Source organism: Agelaius tricolor, unplaced genomic scaffold, assembly GCF_023055355.1.
Source record: "Agelaius tricolor isolate 1412-34295 unplaced genomic scaffold, bAgeTri1.0.p SCAF_25, whole genome shotgun sequence".
Lineage (NCBI taxonomy): Eukaryota > Metazoa > Chordata > Aves > Passeriformes > Icteridae > Agelaius > Agelaius tricolor.
The window spans coordinates 6,366,435-6,383,217 of NW_027269285.1; the positions used below are offsets into that span (position 1 = coordinate 6,366,435).

Genomic DNA, 16,783 nt, shown 5'->3' on the forward strand with positions numbered 1-16,783 from the left:
TTAAACAGATATAAGAAGCACAGGTTTGCCCATAATCATTTTCCTGAATATCTGTCGATACTAATTAAAATTGTTTCCCATAATTAAATTTAAAACAGCAAGGGAGAGCAAGGGGTGGCTGAAATCCTTTTCTTTTGAGTCACTCAGGGATAAAAGGGGTTTTCAAATCAAATTAGTAAAAAAAAAAAACAATTCCCATTTCCTCCCCCTGCCTCCAAGAGAGGGACAGATTGTGGGGTGCTTTGGGGCTGCCCCCTGAGCCTGGCTGGAAATGGGGTTTAGAGGCTCAGGGCTGTGCCTCTGTAGGTGGCTGTAAGGAGAATTCAGTGTGTCCCCAAACCCCAGCAGAGCCAGTGACACCCCCGAGCTGGATCAGGCAGGGAATGGGGAACTGGCTGTGCCCTAAATCCCACAGGTGCCAGGACAGCAAGGACAGTGCTGCTCCCCTCCAGGCAAACCCTGCCCAGGCTGAGCTGGTTTGGGGCTCTTACCTGAAGCTCCTGATTGCTTTAATTGATGCACAATGCCATTTTTCTGGAGGAAAGGGGTTTGGATACAGCACTTCCAGGCTTGGCTGGGGGCTGGAGGAGCCATCCCCCTGTGCCTGGTCACCCCAGGACACCCCTCCCATGCAGGGCATCTCCCAAGGCACCAAAACTGCAGGGTTTTGTTTTGTCCTGAGCAGGAACATCCCACTGTCCTGGCACACTCTGCTCTGCCTGGAATCACCTGCATCCCCTGGAGCCCAGCACCTCCAGCACAGCTCTGGGAAGCAGCTCTGAAGCCTTGGCTGAGGCTCTGGGCAGTGACCTGAGAGCCCTGCCCAGCTCAGGCTTTCCCTGCTCAGGGCAGGGTTTGGCAGAGCTGGGCTCTGGGAGTGGCTCTGGGGACATCCCTGGGCTGCTGCAAGGTCACCAGGGCTGGGGTGAGCCAGCTGAGGGGAGCAGGGCCATGCCATGGCAGTGGGAGCTGCTGGGAGCTGCAAAACTGAGAGATCAGGAGAGAAAACAACAACCCACATCCAACTCCTGCCCTCCCTGGGAGGGATTTTGGGACAAATCAGTGAGCTTGTCATTGTTATTTTGGACGGAAGGAGGTGACAGCTGTGCCTGAGGGACAAGATTCAGCAGCTCCAGGGGACTGGCAAGACCCAGGTAAAAAAACCTCTGGCACAGAGGCCTCTCGTGGTGGGGGAACAGCTCCTGGCCCTGCCCTGCCCTTCTTGCACAAAGGAAGCTGTGCCTAAAGCCCAAAGCAGCCCAGCTCTGCCAGCCTGGGGCTGCTGGCATCTCCCAGGGCTGGAAAAGCCAGGAAAAAGGAGGCTGAGGAAGAGGGGGATCGTGAGCAGCTCACCAAGATTAGCCAGGCAAACTGACCCCGTCCAGCTGGAGCGGCTGTGCCAGCAGCCACGTGGGGATATCCAGAATATCTCAGGGTTTGGAGCTGCCTGGGCTCAATTCCCGTGGTCCCTCCATCCCCAGGGGCTCCCTCAGGCCCCTGGGATGCTGGTGTTGATGGCAGCTGGGACGAGGCTGCAGCACACGGGGACAGAGGTCCTGCCCTCCGCGGCGCTGCGGGACAGCGCTGCCTTTAGCTGCTGTAATGGGTTTCTAAAATTAGCTGCACACTCTGCCCTTGGACTCGAGCAGGACATTTCTCAGTTGTTTAATATCAAAAGTCCAAAAAAAAAAAAAAAAGGAAACAGAGCACAAAAGCCAGCCAGTCAATGCATGGCTAAGTTTATTTTATCACTTGTCCAACAGAACTCGACATCTATTTTAAGTCATTTATGAGGAGTACAAGTGTGAATAGCTGCAGAAGTTTTGCAATTCCAAGACACCACATACAGCTGCTAAAAAAAGCAATTTTAACCTTCCCAACAAAGCCTCAAAAAGCAGCCCACCCTTCCCTAGATCATGTTTCCCATCTACTGATTTCAGGCAGCTAAAGCTCATCTCCCCCAGACCTGAAGTTGATTGGTTTGTGCAGAGAGCCCCAGCCATGGCAGCATCACCCCCTCACTGCTTCCCTTCCACTTGGGCTCATTTTCCCTGTGCTGAGCAGGACAGGTGCAGGTTGGTCCCTCAGGGTTTAGCCCTCCCTTCAATTTAGGAGTATTTTTCATTTTGCCATTGGCCACAGCTCCTATAAATAAACCCTGGCTGCCCGTGGCAGATGTGAGGCCTTTCCCTGCCTGCACGCTCTGTTAGAGGCTCTGGCTCCCAGCAACTGGAATGGGGATGGATGGGAGTCTGCAATGAAATATTAATTGGGAGAAATGCTGCTCTCCTGTCTACAGAGGGGAATTTTAATTGAGGGCCACGTTAACAAGACAATACCTACCCTCACCATGTGGTCACAGCAGGAAGGAGAGATTGCTGAGACCTGGTCTTTTTAATTGGAGCTTCTCTGATCACCTCTGTCTCCCCAGATCAACCCAAATTAGCAGCCCAGGGTTCATCACCCAGCAAACCCAATCACCAGCAATGGCTTGATTTGACTTGTGGTTTCCTAAGAGGCAGAAACATCTCAGCAAGGAGACCTCACAGCGTCCCTGTGAGGTCAGGTCTGACCAGCAGCACCTCCCTTCATGCCCTTTAAGTCCTAGATATTCCTAATTATTCCTAAACTGAGGGCTCCAGGTCAAGAAGGGCATCCGTGAGTGCCCAGCAGAATGGGCAGGAGATGCCCAGAGCTGGAGCAAAGCAGGAATTCTCAAACAGCACAACACATGACAATGCAAGTTCAGGAGGTTGCTTTTCCTCCCCATTTCTGGCTGGATTTAGCCCACCCAGTGCTGCACTGGACTTCAAACAGGATGGAGAGAGATGTGGCTCTGGCAGGAGGGGAACCCCTGATCTTGCATTTTCCATGTGTTCTGCTAAGGACTGAGCTCTCTGAGGAAAACATGGGAACTGCTGCAGCTCTCAGGGCTGGAAAATGATTCTCCTTTAGCTGAGGCTTTTAATTTCACAGGTGGGAGTGGGGGGGATCACTGCCTTCATCCTACAGAGCAGAAAGCAAAGCACAGCAAAGCAGCGGGGCCAGCTCTGGCTGCGGGGCCGTGTCCAGCTGTCACTGCCACATCCCAGCCACGTCCCCGTTGCCGTGGAACTCGTGGAGGTGGTCAGCATACCTGGGGAGAGGCCAGAGCCACGTTAACCCTCAGCCAGCCCCAGGGTGCGCGGGCACCGATTCCGAGGGGTTCCTTGAGGATAAGCGCTGTGCTCTGCTCCAGCCATGGCCAGCAGGGAACTGGAGCCATGGCACGGGTCTGCTGACACCCCCCAGGTCTCCAGGGTCATATTTATAAACCTTTATTATAAACCTTTACCAGGATTCCTCCTGGGCAGGAGAGGCTTTGGAGAACACCCAACCCAACACAAGTGGTTGCCCCGTTCCGTGAGCTTTTTCTCCCCCCCTCCTTCACTGGGTTTAAAGCCCAATTAACTGGCTTTGTTTCCAGCACTGGGGTGTCCAAAAAAATCTGCTGCAGACCACCAAGCCCCCCACCAACCAAGCCCTGAGGCCGGGCTGGCCCAGCCTGTCCTCACTCACTTCTTAGCACAGAAGGCAGAGCAGTCCCGGCCCACGCTCTCGCTCCAGGCGGTTTTGTAGAGCACCTGCAAGGGGAGGAATGGGATCAGCTCTGCTCCCATCTCCATCCCAGCCCCTCCTCACTGCAGCCTGTGCCAGCCCAGCCCTGCCATCCCATCCTGAGAGGCACTTGTGACATGGGTGTGCAGTGACAGGACAAAGGAATGGCGTCAAACTTAAAGCAAGTTTAGATGGGATGTCAGGGAGGAATTCTTCCCAGGTTTAGATGGGATGTCAGGGAGGAATTCCTCCTTGGGAGGGTGGGCAGGCCCTAGCAACCCAACCCCTGCAAGTGTCCAAGGCCAGGCTGGACAGGGTTTGGAGCAGCCTGGGACAGTGGAAGGTGTCCCTGCCATGGCACTGGAGGGTTTTTAAGGTCCCTGCCCATGGCACTGGAGGGTCTTTAAGGTCCCTTCCCACCCACACTGTGACTCTGTGGTCTCCAGCATGGGGAACCCCAGGCTGCTGCAGGGGTTGCCCTCAGGATGGTCAGGATGACCTTTCCCAGTGGGTTATTTTTACTGGGACAGTGCTGCTGTGGCTGGGGTGGTTTGGGATAAGGCTCAGGGCTGCACAGGATGGAGATGTATTTTTGGAACAGGCTTAAGGAAGGTCAGTGCTTGGCTTGGCTCCTTTTTACCTTGGTGCCTCCGTGTTCCCATTGCAGAACTGAGGTCTGAGGAGGCAGAGCTGGGGTTTGGGAAGAGGGAGAAGCTCTCCCATCCCCAGCTGATGGGCACAAACCCTGGGGATTTGTAAGCTGTTATCACCAGGGAATCACCCTAACCACACAAACACCACCAGCAAACCCAAACCAGGGTTAATTGAAATCTCCAGGATCAGTGGCAGAGATGTCACTCCTGCTGTGGGGATGGAGGAGCAGGGGCTTCCTCCAGTCCCCTGTGGCACACACAGTTCATCCCCAGCCAGGCACTGCTGGGTGCTGGATTTCAGGCTCTTTTGTGTCTAGATGATGTAAGATCATTCCAGCCATGTAATATTTATGAATTTTCCTTTTTTTTTTTTTTTTTGGGTTAGAGCTTTAAAGTTTAATGATGTTTAACTTTTTATTTCCTTTGCTCCTTTCCTCACCAAAATAACTTTGAGAGCAGGACAGAAATATTGTTCTGATTTGGCTTTCATCTCACTTCCTCGTTTAATTATTGATGATTTGTTTGGCTTTTTTTCCCCTCCCTGAAATGACAAACTCCCAGAAACTGTGCAAGGATACAGGAGGAGTTTGCACCATGACAAACTCCCAGGAGATTTGGGCTGACTAAAGCCTCCATTCCTCCCAAACCTCTGCTTCTCTACTTCCAACCCTAATGGGAAAACTTGAAAACCACAGAAAAATGGAGCCACAGGGCATGTCAGGGGCATGGGGAGAGCCAGAGCTCATCCCTGGAGAGGCAGCAAATGAATTCCACTGGGCAGGAGGTTAAGGATGCACTCAGGAATAGGATCCACGTGGTCTAGAACCAGGTAGTGTGGGCTCAGAGCCATGTATTTTATTCCTAAAATCACCTATGGGATTAGATTCATAATAATTAACCCAAATTTTGCTCCCCACTGAGCAGAGGCTTGCTTGGGAACACACTAAACTCAGTGTGAGCTCCTGGCATGGCACCACCACGACCCCAGGAACAACATGGGCACACAGACAGCTCCCAGCTCCTGCCCTTGGACAAGCCTGTGCCCACCCAGGGTGGGATTTCCACCCTGTGAGGCCGAGGGGACATCCCTTGGCATGTCCCTGTCCCCTCTGTGCTGCAGAGCCACCAACGCAGCAGCTGCAGCGCTCTGGCTTGGCACAGCATCTCAAACCAGCCCAAACCCCCCTGGAGGGGAGGGCAGGGTGTTTTATCTCAGTGCCCACCCCCGTGGGCAGCCCCTCACCAGGAAGACGAGGCAGTGCAGGAGCAGGGTGTAGAAGAAGGCCACGGTCCGAGCGGTTTTGTTGGACAGGATGAGCCGCCCCTGCAGGAGAGCAGAATGGAAAACCCCAGTTTAATGTGGAACTGGAACCAGCTCCATCAAACAGCCTTGGAGAGACCCTGGGCAGGCCTGGGAGCCTGTTCCTGCCAGACCCTGCAGGGAGGTGGTGTTTCCCACCCACCTGTGCCAGCTCTGAGCAGTGATGCTCCTTCAGAGTGGCTGCACAAGTGCCTCAGCTCTCAGCCCAAACGTGCCCAAACCAAGGTGGATTCAGTGTGGGCTTTCCCCCACTGAAAACCCTTCTGGGGACTGATTCTGAGCTGCTTCAGCCCAGCTCTCCCTGCTGCTGCTGTGCCAGCCCTGCCTCGGTGCCTGCTCCTCAGAGAAGCCTTGGCAGTAATTAAGCTTTGCACATTTTTAATTCCTGAGCTCAAACAACTTCGTGATTTGCAGCATCCCCTCGTTGCCTCCTGAGCAGGGCACTGGAGCCAAGGCTGTGCTGGTGCTCCCAGAGCTGGGCCCTGCTGTCCCCTTGCTGGGGCTCTGCAAGCTCTGTCCCCAAAGCTTTGTTCTTCACCCTTGCAGTGCCACCCCACGGGCTGGAAACCTGTGGGGTCAGGATGAATCTCCCTCCACCCCTCATTTTGGAGAGGCCACTGAGCCACAGCCAGACCCTGATGATGCCTGAGCCCTTTTGGCACACCACACCAAGATCCCAGTGGGAAAACCTTCGTGCCCATCCCTCCAAAAGCACGAAAATCAGCAGCAGCAGAGGAGTGGCTGGCACAGGATGGGCCCTGCCCTCCTTCACAGCCTCTCTTTATTCCTGCTGTAACCCAGGGACTCATTATGGACATAAGCACATTCCCCAAACACCAGGCAGGCTTTCCAGAGCTGGCATTAAAACCCACAGATCTCCCACCAAACCCATTCCGGGCTGAAATCGTCTTTGCTATTCACGGCCACGGCGGAGGCTGCTGTAACAAACAAGATTATGTTCTTAAATATTCCCAAGGAAGAACTCCCCTAAGTCAGTTTTTTTTTTTTTTTTGTGAATGCCTTTCATTAATTCTCCATGGTGCTGGCACGCCACACAATCCATATTCATGTTGGCATTTGCTTGGTTTTTATGCAAATGACAGCTCTGCCTTTATTACAGGATATCTCTGTGTTCTCTGCAGCCCCACGTTCACCTCCCTTGTGCTGGAGAGCTGGGGGTTAACTCAGCCAAAACCCCATCCTGAGCCTGCTGCTAATGCCACAAATTCCACTCTAAGTCAGATTTCCTCAATAATTTCCCCATTTTTAGCTCAGAAAGTTCTACCCTAAGAGATGGCAGCCCAAGCTTGCAGTGGCAGCAGTCACCTCTGTGGCTCAGGCAAGGACCCTCTGCTGCTGCAGACACCACGGCTCCCCCAGGATTTCCCCTGATGCTTTTTTGGAAGGAAGGGCCAGAGCAGGAAGGATCAGGGCTTGGGAAGGGGTTTTTAAGGAGAATGCAATGAGAAGCCAATGTGTGGAGCAGAGATCTTCCCTGGAGTGCTGGACCCCGTGCAGCCCCTCACACTCCTCCTCCCCACACGTGTGGGGTGCTGGGGCTCTCTGGGGGTGTCTCCTATGCAGGAGGCTTTGCCCCTGGCTGGGGGTGCAGCCCTGAGCCCCACAGCTTGTCACAAACCAGAGGAGAGGTGCTTGGAATCATAGAATAGAATCAGAATTGTCTAAGTTGGAAAAGACCTCAGAAATCCTTGAGTCCAACCAGCACTGCCAAGCCCAGCACTGCACCACATCCCCAGGTGCCACATGTCCCTGTCCTTGGAATGCCTCTGGGATGGTGAGGCCACCACTGCCCTGGGCAGCAAGGGAGGGAAGGGATTGCTCCTAACCCAAATTTCAGCATGGCCATTGTGCTCTGCACCCTGCCCAGGACAGCAGGGATGCTTCCCCTGCCCCAGAGCCCCATTCCCCTGCAGGCACTGGGCTGAAATCCCCTCAGCTCCCACAGTGCTGGCCCAGCAGCCACTCACCATGCTCAGCGTGGCTTTATCCCAGGGACTGAGGCTCAGGTACTTCCTCTGGCGTTCCTACAAGGAAACCATACAAGATTTTGAGGCTCAGAGGGCGAATTTGGGGTTTGCAAAACATGGAAGGAACTGTGTGCCACAGGATGGTCCTATTTTCCCCTTACCCCCATGTCGCAGACATCTGTTATGAAAAATCCTTTCCTTAGGATTTTTCCTCCTGAGAAGCTGAGAGGCCTCAGGAACAAAATGTAACCAATGGTTATCTGCTGCTGTGGAATGCAACAGGTGCATCTGGGATTGGTCTCATGTGGTTGTTTCTAATTAATGGCCAATCACAGCCCAGCTGGCTCGGACAGAGAGCCACAAACCTTTGTTATCATTCCTTCTTTTTCTATTCTTAGCCAGCCTTCTGATGAAATTCTTTCTTCTATTCTTTTAGTATAGTTTTAATATAATATATATAATAAAATAATAAATCAGCCTTCTGAAACATGGAGTCAGATCCTGGTCTCTTCCCTCATCCTCAGACCCCTGTGAACACCGTGACACCCCCAGCCATCACTGGGGCACAGTGACTTTTATTTATTTGTTTTTGCTTTTGAAAGCAAAGCATATTTGAGTGCTTTTCATTCTATCAGAGCTCCCTGGAGTTCATCTGGGCAGGAAAGAGGGGCTGATGCAGAGGGAGGTGCTGGGGAGCCTTTCTTACCTTCCTGCTGAAGGAGGAGAAGGGGTCCAGGCGCTCCTCGTACTGGGAGGAGTAGCGCTGCTCTGTGTCATCCCTGCTGCTGCCCTGGGGGAGCAAAGGCAGGGTCAGAGCCACAGGGACACCCAGCACAAGGACAGAGCCCTGAGCTCCCCCATCTGGGAGAAAACACCCCCAAAGGATGGAGCAGCACAGAGCTGACCCACAGGGCTGACAGCACCTGTCCCCTTCAGAAGGGAGAAGCACGACAGGAGCTGTGGAATAAAGTCCTTTCTTCACAGAACTGCGGAATGGTTTGGGGTTGGTTTGTCTCAGTATTTTGGGCCCTTTCCATGAGGTAATTGTCACCTGTGTCATCCTCACAGAGCTCACCTGGGCTACTGCAAATCCCACCCTGAATTTCTCTGCTGCTGGGCCAGGCAGGAGGGAGACAGAGGTTGAGGAAATCATTGTTCAAACACAGAGCTGGTATAGGCCGGGAAAAGGGCAAGGAAAATGAAGAAAACCCCTTGAAAGAAGGGAAATATTTGGGTGGGTGCAGACAGGATGGATTTCATACTTCTCCTGTATAATTCCCCTTACACAGCCTTGGCTGCAGTGAGCCCTGAGGATGCTCCTGCAGCTTCCCTGCTCCTCCTTCCTCCACCTCTGCAGGAGCTGCAGATTCCACATCATTCCTGCCCAAATCCAGCCTGGGATAAGCCCATGCTGTCACCAGCCCCGGGCACAGCCTGCTGCAGACTCTGGCTCCTTGTTCCAGTGCTGGTTCCCTGTGCCCTGTCCCAGCACGGCTCCGCTCGCTCTGCCCAGTGCTCGCCCTCCCCGAGGCCTTTCTGGACCTGCTCCTACTGCAGAGGGCCCTGCCTGCTCCCATGGCTGGCGTTACACCTCTGTGTAAACCTTTAGTAAGGCCTCACACACTGCAACCCGACCCTGGGGTCACTGTGATGAGCCCAGAGCCCGATTTAGGGGCGAGGAGCTGCCCCAGCCTGGCCAGTGCAGTGATCTTTGCTGGGTATTTTTAACACGTCACATGTACCATTAGGGGGTGAATTATGCAATCCCCTGTGCTGCTGCCACGGAGGGTTTTGCTCTTTAGCTCATGGCAATGGCATTCAGGGGTTGCCTTGTGGCAGAGGATAAACATGGAGATGATATTCCACAGGAGAAAGGGGAAAAAATGTCAGAGGGGATGACCTGGCGTCATCACGGGGACATAAAGAGAGGCACCAAATAAGGTCCCTCAAGCTGCAGGAGTTTCCCACCACCAAATGCTATTAAAATATCCCTCAACAAAACAGACTCGGTGCAGGCAGCACGGAGAGGCAGCAGCCAGGGGGAAGGGTGGCAGGGAATGGGTGTCCCCTCTGTGAGTGGCATTTCTAAGGAAAGCCCGAGGTCAGCAGAGCCTGGCTCTGACAGGGAAGTGCTGGCAGTGGAAATGAGCCTGAGCCTCCTGCAAAGCCCCAGGGAGGAACCCCTGAGGGACACAGCACGAGCAGAGCAGGCTGCAGCAAAGTCTGGTTCCCCTTCCCAGCCTTCTCCTGGCATTACTGGGATTATTTTGGGCTGGTTTCTTCTGTCTTCTGACTGCTCAGGGAGCAGCTCTCTGCTGGATACAACAAGTTCAGGAATGAGCTCAAGTGGGACAGGATGAATTATTTTCCAGGCTCTGCTGCAGGGGTTTGTTGCAGGAGGTTCCAAATTTAACCTCTGGCAGCCTGGTCAGGCAGAATTATCCCCACTTGCTGGCAGAGAGCATCAGAGGGGGGTGTAGCAGCTCTGTTAGGGAGGAAATTTGGTTTTCTGGCTTTGAAGATGCCAAAGATGCCTCAGCACTGCTCTAAACTGCCCTCCTGGCAGGGAGAACCTTTCCCACCCCAGTTATCTCCAACTCCCATGCGAGCTGCACATTGGAAATGTGCAATTTCTGTGTCTGGGAGCTGCCTGCTGTGTGAGCCCAGCCCGAGGAGGGGCAGACAGACAGACAGACGGACAGGCGGACACTCACCCGGCCAGGGTAGCTCTGCAGGAACTTGATCTTCTCGTAGAGCTTGATGTTGTCAGCTCTGAGGGTGTCCAGCTCGCTCTGCAGGGCGTGCACCATGTGCTGCAGCATCCTGTTCTCCTGCAGGGGTGGGGGACAATGGCATCCAGCCAGGGGGACCTGGGCCACCCTGACAGGGCCCAGTCCCCTTCACCCCGGGAATTAAACCCCCCTGGCCTTGAACTCAAACTGCTCCCTAATGAAAACTGTCCCAGCTGTGGCACAAGGGGGCTCCCAGTCCTGACCAAGAAGCCCAAGAAGGGCTGGGGTAGCCAAGGTGGCTGAGGGGGGCTTTGGGATGGGCTGTGGCTCCCACAGGAGGTGCAGGCACAACCAGACAGCTTGGAAAAGGTTATTTTGTGCTCTGCTTCAATTCATTACCCCAGAATGTATTCTCTGTGTGGTTTTTCCATGGCACCCCCAAACACTGTGCCAGGGACAGAGGGGCTCAGGGACAGAGGGGTTTGGAGCTGTCCTGGAGCTGCAGCAGCAGGGATGGGCTGGGGCAGGCTTTGCACAGGGACACAGGGACAGAGGGGTTTGGAGCTGTCCTGGAGCTGCAGGAGCAGGGATGGGCTGGGGCAGGCTTTGCTCCTGCCCACAGCAGGATGTGTTTTCCTTTTGTCTGGCACAGAGCTCCCTGCAGGCCAGCAGAGCATCCAGCCCAGGTCCCCAGCAGGCTCCTCACCCCCTCCAGCTCCTGGTTCTTGGCCCTGAAGCGTTCCCTCTGGCTGGAGATGATGGAGAGCAGTGAGTCCACCTGGCCCTCAGGGAATGGGGTGCCAGGGGGTGCACAGTGACCTGTGAACAAGGTTTGGTGTGAGACATGACCTGGCAGATGCCCACCACCCACCCCAGGGTGTGCTCTAGGTCCTCCTGCTGTGGGACCTTGGGGGCACCCAAATCAACCCCAGTTATTACAACATGGACTACTATTTATCTATATATTATTTTTTAAATTTATTTTTGAGGACTCATCCTCAAAGTGAACAGGAAAACCAACTGCATTGTTTGGTGCAACCCATGGCTGCCTTTCCCTGCCAGACTCTCTCCTCTGGCCTCTGCAGCAGCTGCAGCATTAAAGCAAAGCCCCAGAGCCACAATCCTCTCTCCCCTACCCCAACCCCTCATCCAGCTTGCTATGCCCAGGACCCCATTTTTTGGGTGTTCCACATGGGTTGCCCCCCTTGATGTGGCTCTGTGGGCGCCTGGGGGGCTGTGGCCATCCCTCCCTGCTCTTCCTTCCTGGCAGTGGCATTCACAGCCAAGCAGAAACGTGTCCCCAAGGCCATGACTCAACCAGCTGCACTGAGCAGTTATTCAGAGAGCAGGATGGGTGGCTGCAGGTTGTTTAGCTTGGTGGGACTGTTGCTGTGATAATGTTTATCCTGTGTTTTCAAAACCTTTCAAAACAAACAAAAAAAACCAAGCAAAAAATAGGGGAAAAAAGGAAAGGATTTTTTTTCCCCCAGAGGAGCAAGAAGTTGTTTGGTTTTCTTTTTTTTTTGATTCATTTTCTGCTGCAGACCTCAGCACAGGGGCTGATGCACAGGAAATGTTTCACTCTCTGGCTCTGGAGGGGTTTGGTGTGGAAGCACAGGAGCACAGAGCGTTGGGTTCAGCCTGGGTTCACCAGGCCTGGCACCTGCCTGCTGCACCCCCTGGCAGGACCAAAAGATGGGCAAACCCTGCCCAGCATGGAGAACTGTCCCAGTGGGAGCCACCCTGGGCAGGGATGGCTCAGGAGCTGCCATCCCTGGGGGGTGTCCCTGTTGTCATTATATTGCAAAGGTTCCATGCTGTTGTCTCCTCATCATAAAAGTTTCTCACCTCTTTGGTGTTTCCCATGGGCAGCTCCTCCCAGCACTGACTCTTTCTTCTTCACAAAGCAGCCAAATGACTCCAGTTCCCTTCCCAACCAGCCACCCCACTCTTTTATAGCATCTTCTTCTCATTGCTTACAGCTGTGGCCTGCTCAAGTCAGGCCTGCTCCTAATCTTTGCTAACTGACCCAGCTGCAGCTCCTTAGGGGTAAGATTACTTTCTACACCATCTTTATTTCCTTATATTCTATCCCTCAGGTGTCCCAGCCCAGCCTGGCTCCCCCCTCACCGTAGAACTGCGCCGTGGCCTCCTTGATGGGCTCGGGGATCCTCTCCAGCCCGGGGGTTGGGGCACCCTGGGCAGCACAAACAGGAGAAATCAAACATTTCCCACCCACCCAAAGGGGCCTGGCCAGAGCAGCCCCTCCTGGCTCCTGCAGCCTCATCCCTGCTGGACAGGCTCTGTGCAGGGATGAGGATTGACCCAGCTCCACCTCAAACCCCAGCCCTGGGAAGGGCTGGATGGTCCCTGGGTGCCCCTGGTACCACCCCCTCCCATGCCAGCACCTCCTCATGGCACCCATCTCTGCTGGGTGAATTGTCAGAAAGAAAAGGAATATAATAATAATAATAATAATAATAATAATAATAATAATAATAATAATAATAATAATAATAATAATAATAATAATAATAATAATAATAATAATATTAATAATGAGAAATAATAAGAAGAAATCGATAATGATAATAATAAATATTATTATAATACTATAATATAATATAATATAAAATAATACTATTTTAAAAATAACTAATTAATAATGAAATTATACTATAATAATAATAATCCAACAACTATTAATAATGATAAATAATAAGAAGAAATCGATAATGATAATAATAAATATTAATAATGTATGAATAATACTATTTTAAAAATAACTAATTAATAATGAAATTATATAATAATAATAATAATAATAATAATAATAATAATAATAATAATAATAATAGCCAGCCCAAAAACTGAAAGCAAGATGAGGTGAACACTCTCCCATTCCACCATGGTGAGGGGAAAATGCACCCATCTCTGCTGGATGAATTATCAGAAAGAAAAGGAAGGAAATTATTAATAATTTTAATAATTATTAATAATTAATAATAAAAATAAATAATAAATAATAATTAACAATATTAAAATTAGAAATAAAGAAGAAATAATGATTATAAGAAATATTAATAATTAATTATAGTGATAAATAAATAATAAATATATTATCGATTAAGAAATAATAATAATAATGATGACGATGATGATGATGATAATAATAATAATAACCACCACCCCCCAAAAACTGAGACCAAGAGGAGGTGGACAGTGTCCCCTGCCCCTGGGGGAGCTCAGAGCCCTCTGCCAGCTCTGGGAGCCAGCCCAGGCCCGTGGTACCTCTGCCTCGGGGCGTGGCACAGCAGACAGGGCCTGGATGGTGCTCAGGTCGTGCTCCAGCTTGGCCACGAGCTCCTTCTGGGCAGCCAGGGTGGCCACGGCCTCGCTCAGCTGGATCTGCAGCTCGGCACAGCGCACTGCAAAACAGAGCCAGGGCTGTCACCACCCCCTGACTGTGCCAGGGGACACCAATGGCCTGAGCAGCCCCACCTGGAGCGCCAGAGCAGCTCAGGGCAGCACCCCTGCTCTCTGCTCATGTCTGGGACCACAGCAGCAGTCCCTGCTCACACATGAGTTTTATTGTTTGGTCCCATTTTTTAGGGGTATTTTGCTTTTAAAGGACTTGTTTATTAAGGCTTAGGGTGGTGTTATGGGTTGCAGGATGAGATACAGGGTAGGTTTTTAACTATCTTGTGGTGGCTTTTACTGTTGTGAGCACGTAGGGCTTGCCTGTGTCAACAGTTGGACTAGTTATTAAAGAGAAGGGGAAAAAATAAAAAGTGTTAAACCATGAACCTTTCCATCCCGTGGAACAACCTGTCAGATGCTTCAAAATGAGAAAATGCACATTTGTCATGAAATGAAGGCATTCAGTAGCATTTTTAATAAGTGTCTGGGGTAGTGTGATGTTGTTAATTTAATTTGGGGATGCCCAGGGTGGGCACAGTCCCAGTGCCACCTCCCAGTGCCAGAGGCAGCTGCCAGCACTGGCACAGCTGCTTCAAAGGCATCATCACCCAGGGATTTTGGTGCCCCAGGGGTACCTGGCAGGATCCTGGCAGGCAGAGCAGGGGCACCCGGAGAGGGTTAAGGGAGCTGAGCCCATGAGCTGAGCCCAGGTCTGGTGTGCCCAGGAAAGGGGATGGCAGAGGCTGCCCTGGCTGTGGGGCTGGGAGAGGCTCTCAGAGGGCAGATGCTGGAGTGGGGGCCTGGGGCAGGGTGGGGGACACCCCGGGAGGGGCTCAGGGGGGACCAGTCCTGCCCCGGGCCCGGGCTGGGCTCTGCAGCCCCCGGCGTTCCCACCCTGCCAAGTTTGTACAAAGGATCCCTCTCTGTTCCCAGCTGCCCCCCAGAGTAAAACCCACACCCTAAACCACAACAGGCACTGCTGGAATGCTCCAGGAGCAAAACAAAAACCTCTTGTTCCCCTCACATAACCCCAGAGGAGCCCAGATGTGGAGCAGTGAAGCTGCAGCTCCAGCGAGAGACACGGGAGCAGCCCCGCAGGGCAGGCCCCGTGTTCCATTGGCAAATCCATCCCAAAACTGTCCTGCAGCAGAAATCGACCTGGTTCACCTTTCTCCCTGGCTGCCAGCAGTGTCTGGGCCTCTCCCTGGCTGGAAAACCTGCTCAGCTCCAGGTTCAGAGCTGGTGTTTTGCTCTGCCAGCACCTCCACTGCGGGGATGCAGGATCTGTCCCTCTGTGCCTGGATTTCCAGGTGGGTCAGAGCTCAGGTCCCATCTGTTCCAGTCCCTCCCTGATAATTCCTGTTGTAATTATTCCCCTAATTTCCAGACAGCTGGAAGGCAAAAAGATTTCCTCATTTACCAACAGCCAGGGAGCAAGAAGTGCAGGGGTTGCCTGGGGAGCAGCAAGGGCAGCCTCTCCTCAGGGCTCCTGCCCTCTCTGAGCCTTCAGACAAGGGGTGCAACATGTGCACAGCTCAATTCCAGCTCTCCCAGCCCTGCCAGGCTGGGAAATGCTCCCCACACCCAGAAACAGCTGTGGAGGGAGCTCCTTGCACAGGGAGGGATCCCTGGCCACAGGGCTGGGCTAAGAGCAGCAGTGATGGAGGCTCAAAGTGATGCCCAAAGTGACACTGCTTTCCCAGGAATCAGGGTCCTGGCTGGTGCAAATTCCCCTTTTTTTGGTAGATGTGGCACTTGAGGACATGGCAGTGATGGAGTAAGGATGATCTTAAAAGTCTTTTTCAACCTAAACAATAAGAAAGACAATTGCTGTGTTGGTGTAAGGGATCTCAGAGTGGTTTGGGTTGGGAACAAACTTAAAGCCCATCTCATTTCACCCCCTGCCATGGGCTGGGACAACATCCACTGTCCCAGGCTGCTCCCAGCCCTGTCCAGCCTGGCCTTGGGCACTGCCAGGGATCCAGGGGCAGCCACAGCTGCTTTGGGCCTCCCCACCCTCACAGGGAAGAATTCCTTCCCAATTTCCAACCTGAACTTAGATTGAATAAACTTCTTTCAGTTTAAAGCCATTCCCCTTCCCATGTTATTCAGAAGGACCAAGCCTCACTGCAGGGAAAGGGAGGTGGCATTTGCTTTGAACACAACACATGGATTTATTTTTTCCCCCCTCAGCATATTTACATTTTAGAGCCCCCAATAAGAGACTCAGGATCGAGCAGGAGTTGTGCTAAAGGCACATCCCACTGGAGGTCAGTGTTTCTCCAGGAATGGGGAATCCCTGCCTGCTCCAAAACATGGGTGGCCTGATGCAAAATATTTGCATCAACAAGATTTGGAAAGAAGAAAACCTCTTCCCTACGGTTAATTATTCAATTGGCTGTCTTTTAAAATTGCATTAAAATGTAATTGGGAAGCTATTGCTGGCCAAACGTGGGCTGGGGGGCCAATTCTGCACGAGGCATTGCTGAGCATCCTGTTCAAGGTTCACCCCACCAGGAGGTTACCTGGGGCAGGAATTGTTCCCTGGCCTCCCCCCCTGCCCAAAAATCCTCTGCAGAGCTGAGCTCTGGAGCCTGCAGGAGGAGACCCAGCTCCTGCATCTCTCTCTTCAATGAGCCTTTTAGCTTCTGAGTTACAGGGACTGAGTTTTTTCCATTTAAGAGAAAAAAGGGTCAGCAAAGCTCTCAGTTTTAAAGGGATCTGCATCCTTCCTTCCTTCCCTGAGGTTTCACTCGGCCTTGGCCATGAAACCATCCATGGAAACAGAAAAGGCTGGAACCGTGTCTGACACTGACATCAACCAAACACACAGAGCTTCCCTCTCATCCCCCTGTCAGTGTCACTCCTCACAGTTGGTTTTTGGGTTTTTTTTTTTAATCATAACTTTCCCTTTTCACAGGGGCCACGGCCACCCGCGGGCTTGGCACTTCTGTGCCAGAGACTCTTCACCTGCAGCAGCAGGAGCAGGGCTCTGCCAGAGCAGGGCAGCTCAGGCACTGGATCCAGCAAAAGGAATTGGCCTTTGTGCTCCCTGAGCTGCTGAGCCCTGCT

At 52.4% G+C, this 16,783-nt stretch overlaps 1 protein-coding gene across 1 annotated transcript in view; it reads right to left on the reverse strand.

Moving 5' to 3' along the window:
- Positions 1–1,723: 1,723 nt before the first annotated feature.
- The window catches only part of CUX1 (cut like homeobox 1), a 276,733-nt gene continuing 261,673 nt past the window's right edge, over positions 1,724–16,783 (reverse strand). Inside the window, exons 15-23 of the mRNA XM_071448039.1 lie at positions 13,583–13,719; positions 12,422–12,488; positions 10,998–11,110; positions 10,274–10,390; positions 8,266–8,349; positions 7,560–7,616; positions 5,494–5,574; positions 3,559–3,623; positions 1,724–3,136 (exon numbers count right to left, since the gene is read on the reverse strand). Of these exons, the coding sequence (XP_071304140.1) occupies positions 3,076–3,136; positions 3,559–3,623; positions 5,494–5,574; positions 7,560–7,616; positions 8,266–8,349; positions 10,274–10,390; positions 10,998–11,110; positions 12,422–12,488; positions 13,583–13,719 (782 nt within the window). The 3' untranslated portion in view covers positions 1,724–3,075. The remainder of the gene's footprint in view (positions 3,137–3,558; positions 3,624–5,493; positions 5,575–7,559; positions 7,617–8,265; positions 8,350–10,273; positions 10,391–10,997; positions 11,111–12,421; positions 12,489–13,582; positions 13,720–16,783) is intronic.